Source organism: Nanorana parkeri, unplaced genomic scaffold (genome assembly GCF_000935625.1).
Source record: "Nanorana parkeri isolate BGI_ZX_2015 unplaced genomic scaffold, ASM93562v1 scaffold311, whole genome shotgun sequence".
Taxonomy (NCBI): Eukaryota; Metazoa; Chordata; class Amphibia; order Anura; family Dicroglossidae; genus Nanorana; species Nanorana parkeri.
In genome coordinates, this window is record NW_017306579.1 from 500,820 (window position 1) to 506,819 (window position 6,000).

Consider the following 6,000-nt stretch of genomic DNA (forward strand, 5'->3'; position numbering starts at 1 on the left):
AGCTGATGTGAACATAAGCCAATGGGCATAGACCCCAAATAAGTCTTAGGGGGTTATTCACAAAGCTGCCAAAGGCAGCCGAGTGAGTAACCCAGCCGAAGTGAAGTGAGCAGAACTACGTTTGGCTATTCACTCTGGCTCAGTACGCTGATTTCAGCCGTACAGTCACATAGGGGCCGAACGTCAGTCAGTGAATATCCAAATGCCACCGAGGCAAATAGTACAAAAAAAGTTTTAAAAAATTTAATAAATAGTAAAATTTTAAAATAAAGATTTTAAAAAATAAAAAAATGGAGGTGGAGCTAGCAGTGACAGCTAGGTCCGTCCAACTGTTTCCTATTGGCCGGGACCTGCTAGAGTCTGTCATTCTTTATTAAATGAACCCTACATAACCTCAAAACAAACAATACAGAATACAGGTAAAATGCTACATTTCATGCTGTGTTAGGCATCTGTACAGGCAGTTTAGCAAACATTATTAATTACCAATTATTTGGAAATGCACTCTGCCATTGTTGCCAGTATCCTTGTCTGTAGCCAGCACTTTGTGAATTATTCCTGGAGCTTGATTTTCTGGGACATGGATCTCAGCCTCAGGAAGTAAAAGCTCAGGAGTATTATCATTTTCATCTAGCACTGTACAAACAATTTTCGTGGAGCTTGAAAAGGAGGGAGTTCCACCATCTTTCACCAATACTAATGATAGAAGAATTAGAGAAAAGGCCTAAATTAACAATGAGGCACAAAATCTGAAAGGCAATATAAATAATGTAATTTATTATAACGGTGAGGTGCTGAAAATAAGTCAGGAAAGGTCAAAACTCACATGAATATGTTATTATCTCTATATGGTCTTTCAGTGACTATGTATGTAACCAATATATGTTAATTTTGCTATTTGTTTACACTGGGAATTGTTTAGTGATATTTTATGATTTCACCTTATAACGCAGTATGCGTGACAAAAAAGTTATAAGGTTATAGCTATTATCCCATAGGAATTTTTTTAAGTTGCTGGAAAACTGGAATGGAAAGATGGCCTTTAATATTGTAATGGGGTCATCTTTCAATGACTTGAACAGACTGCTGTGTACAATGTGCTTCCAAGTTTGTAGGCTTCCCATTCACATGGTGGCCCCTACTCTTGATAAAATAAATTAGTTTTAAATGTATGGTGACACAGCAGGCTCATTATAACCACCCAAAAGGTTTGCAAAATTAAAGGAGGGTATAAGTTAGTCTGGAAGTCATGATAACTATGAGGGTTATGCACTATTGAGTAGAAGGATCTAGCCATAGCTTCGGCTGATCCTTCGGCTTGCTTCGGCCGCCAGAGCCCTTCAGTTCAGTCGAACCAAAGGGCTGCTGTACGGGCTATTCACAATAGCCCATACAGTAGATGAAGGCAGCAGATGTACGGCTGATTTTAGCCGATGTACGGCTCAATTCACTTCAGCCTTAGGCAGCTTTGGCAGCTTTGTAAATAACCCTCTATGTCTTCTCCCTCACTAAGAGTAAAGAAACTGTTAACCACTGGTACAAAACTAAAGTTGACAGTTGGTATACATACCATTGCAGCATTAAAAATTAAGCATTAAGTGTGTACACATGAAAGATAAGGAGCCACACCCCCCCCCCTCCTTGTGACGCCACTGGGTTCTTAGACCGCTGGAGAGGAGGAGGAGGCTGAAGTCACTGGTCTAGCAGCCAGCCAGATCCAAGATTCAGGTGAGTATTTCTTTGTTATTTTAGGCCCTAGATCAAAATGAACACTTAACCCTTGCAGTAGCCCCACTGCAAGGCTTAAGTTTTCTACTGCCCGGAGTTCTTTAAATAGCATATGTAAAATGATTCATGACCTGGACAGAGAATAACCTATAAAAGAGTAATTACTATAAAAGCGAGCAGCAGAAACATTATATGTAAATGTGCACTATGATGTAAAAATGATTTAAGCTATCATTTCTGATATTGTGAATTTGAAGCATCTTATAATCAGACATCTCTACTATTCTTGTTCAAAACTGTACGGCTAAAGCATGTTTACATACGGCCCATAATGTAGCACCTGCAATGCAAATGACATATGACTTACCTCTGATGATATAGTGGTCCTCTACCTCTCTGTCAAATGTTGCTGCTGTAACTACTTCTCCTGTCTCAGGTATTATTCTGAAAAGCTCATGGCTTGGCCAAATGTAGTAAGTAAGCATAGCGTTGACTCCTGCAAAATAAAATGAACATTCTACATATTCTTTCTGATGCTAATTCTCTTTTCTAGTGAGTTCAGTGCGTCATCTATGCTTACAGTCCAGGCAGAAAGAGATTTCCTCTACTCTACAGCTGCACTGTGTTCATAGAAGGGGACAGGTCTAAAAGCCACCATCATCATTGTGCACATACTAAAACATTCAACTGCCTACAGATGGATGCGCGGCTGGCAAATTAACTTACCTGTGTGCATACATATTTCTGGTGTATTGTGAAGCACACCCTAAAGGATGGTGCAAATGTAAAGCTTGAGGTATATGATATATATAAGGGTGACAGGACAGTTTAGAAATCAGAATGCAAAAAGTTTTTAAATGTTCCAGCTTTAATAAAAAAACAATAACGTGTGTGAAATCTTTAAGTAATTGAAAAGCTCATGTTGAGGTTTATTAGAGAAAAGAACATGAGCAAACAAGTGGAGTTGCTGCACATTGTAATTAACCGTTCACTTATAATCTACAGACTTATGGTAATCATTCCATAACAAAATATTTTTTGCATTATACAGTACATGCCCACAGAACCTATTGTCACTGCAGGCCTCATGATTTAAAAGAGAGCTATGGGGTAAGTGTTTTTCCCCATAGTTCTCTTAAGGGTCACGGGAGGACATATACTAACCTTCTCCCGTGGCCCAAGGCTCAGTATATCGTGGGCTACAGCTTGCGGTATACTGAGACTGCCACAGCCGGGACGGATCCCGACAATGCTGTTGGGATCCAACTAGCTGCGTGATTGACAGTTGACTCTGCCTATATAGAGGCTGTACCCGCCCCCTCCCCCATCAGTTCCTCCAGTCAGCATTGGAGGATCAGAGAAGGGAGGGGGGGGAAATCCCTGCAGGGACCAGTGACTGAAAATCGAGAAGTGAGCGAGCAACAGTATGTGTTCGCTCACTTCCTGATCTATTGAGCCGACCTGTGACAGTTTCATTTTCACACGTCGGCTTAAACTATGAGGATGAGTGATTTTCACTCGCCTCATAGTTCTCCTTTAAGTAAATATAACCCCTAACTGAATGACATTTAGCTTACTAATGCAATGCCTATCATTTACAATTACCATTTTCATTTGAGAGAAAATACTTATTTTCATCTTTGTTGCATCTCAGTGCTGCTGATCTCCTGCACCATTTTTGCAGCCGCTTTTTGTCTACATGCATGCACCCCAATGATGGCTGCGTGGCATTTCTTATAGGAGAACTATGGGGTTAGGGCTTTTCCCCATAGTTCTCCTAAGGGTAACAGGAGGACACAAACTAGCGTCCTCCCGTCACCCTAAGCTCAGTATACCGCGAGCTACAGCTTGTGGTATACTGAGACGCCGCAGCTGAAAGGGATCCCGACAATTATGTCTGGATCCGCCCAGCTGCGTGAGTGACAGCTGGATCTGCCTATCTAAAGGCAGAGCCAGCTGTACCCGCCACCTCCCCCGTCCGTTCCGCCAGTCAACACTGGAGGATCGGAGCGGGGAGGGGGGGAATCCAGTCCCTCCCCTGTCAAGGCTCTCTGCCGTGACAGGATCGAGAAGTGAACGAACAGCGGTATGTGTTCGCTCACTTCCCAATCTACTGAGCCGACCTGTGACAGTTTCATTGTCACAGGTCGGCTAGAACTATGAGGATGAGTGAAAATCACTCACCTCATAGTTCTCCTTTAAGGCGGGTTTACTAATAGTGACAACAGTGGACCATCAGAAGCCTGTGTGATGGGGTGACAATACAGGACACAACTGGGAGACAGGAGTCATCCCAAAACAAAGATGTTACTGAACAAGGACCTTCACCGGGTATTATATTAATGAAAGCTGAAGATTTAAAAAAGGGTTTTAATGAAATAACATGAACTAATTAAAGCTGATATAAAACTTGAGTGATTAGGCCACATTCCAATTGCTTTCTTTGGGCACAAGTTACAATGCAGGATCAGTGTGGTTATTACAGGCAAAGACGTTTCTTTAAACTTTCCCAATGTTTGCACATATGGCCTATTATGATTAGCACATCCAAACCACTTCATACCGTACTAAACTGACTGTCGAAGGCCAATGGGCCAATCTATACAGGGCATTGAATGAACATTAAAGGAGAACTATGGGGTCAGTGTTTTTCCCCATAGTTCTCCTTAGGGTAATGGGAGGACACAAACTAGCGTCCTCCCGTTACCCTAAGCTCAGTATACCGCGAGCTACAGCTCGCGGTATACTGAGACGCCGCAGCTGTACCCGCCCCCGCCCCCGCCCCCGTCCGTTCCGCCAGTCAGCGCTGGCAGATCGGAGCGGGGAGAGGGGAATCCAGCCCCTCCCACTGTCACGGCAGAGAGCCGTGACAGGATCGAGAGGTGAGCGAACCTGGTATGTGTTCGCTCACCTCCCGATCTACTGAGCCGACCTGTGACAGTCTCATTGTCACAGGTCGGCTAGAACTATGAGGTGAGTGGAAATCACTCATCTCATAGTTCTCCTTTAAGTGGCATATTTTAAAGCACTGAAGGTGACAAGTGCAGTGAACGATTACCAACCAGTGAATGTTAGGGAGAATATCACATTCACTGCTTTATAAAATTGTTCCTAGCGTTATTTTAAACATATTTACTATTTTGAAAGATAAAACATGTTTGGGATTATTTACAAGAGGGTGAAGAGTTTGGAGAAGACAGGAGAAGTGAACAATCTAGGACAACATAGCTGATTGGGAAAAATTCTCCAATTCAGCTCACTTTCCAGTTTAGCTATGTTGTCCTAGATTGTTCACTTCTCCTGCTTTCTCCAAACTCTTCACCCTTTTGTAAATAAACGTTAATTAATAGCGAAGATGGTTTGAGAGTTTATGGGCACACTGATATTGTAAAATCATAAAATCCTGCACAAGACTGCCCCTGTGTGGCCAAAATAATTTCAACACAAGATTTAAAGGAAATCTGTCTTAAAGCATGGGCTGCATACTAATTCTAGGGCAGTGATGGTGAGACTGTATCATGACCAACTTACTATCTGATGACAACTTCCATACTGCTTAACTCTCATGCTAACCTACAGGCCAGATTATGTGTTCAATAATCTTCTAAAAAACAATCACTGGTCAGTTTAGGTGCCACGAGCCAGGGAATCCACCCACTGATCCTAAAACCCTGTAAATTAAAGATCAGTCAGCTCCTTACAATTTCACACTCAAGCAAACAGATGATATAAATTACCTGTATATAATTTAGATAGGGCAAAATGCAATACTGTACATAAGAATTATATTTTTAAGAATTTAGTTACCAGTATCCATATCCTCAGCTTGTACTTTCATCACACTCACTCCAGGCTCCTGGTTTTCAAGAACGGCAGCTTCAAAGAAGGCTTGCTTAAACGTTGGTGGCGTATCATTGACATCACCCACTGTGACTGTCAAAATCTGTGTAGCAGAAAGAACTGGAGTGCCATTATCTGTTGCCAGAATTGTCAAAATATATGTCTCCTGAATCTCACGATCTACTGCAGATGCCAATGTTAACCAACCTAGAAAATTAAAATATATAACATAAATATTTCACTCAATATAGAAAAAAATATCAATACTCAATATAGTAGATTTAGTACGGAGAAATAAAATCATCTGTTTAGCTCAGCACTATAGGAGTTCGTATGTATGGGCATTTGTGTTTCGCTGCTGATTTGTGTTTGTCAAGCTTCTGAGGGAGATATGAAATAAAGTGTTCAAAATGTTGTTTGTTTGAGTTCAGT

General features: G+C 41.6%; 1 protein-coding gene across 1 annotated transcript in view; it reads right to left on the minus strand.

Annotated features, from left to right (window-relative positions):
* DCHS2 (dachsous cadherin-related 2) overlaps positions 1–6,000 on the minus strand; it is a 242,221-nt gene that overhangs the window by 27,936 nt on the left and 208,285 nt on the right. Inside the window, 3 exon segments of the mRNA XM_018557926.1 lie at positions 487–696; positions 2,096–2,224; positions 5,536–5,775. Coding sequence (XP_018413428.1) covers positions 487–696; positions 2,096–2,224; positions 5,536–5,775 — 579 coding nt within the window.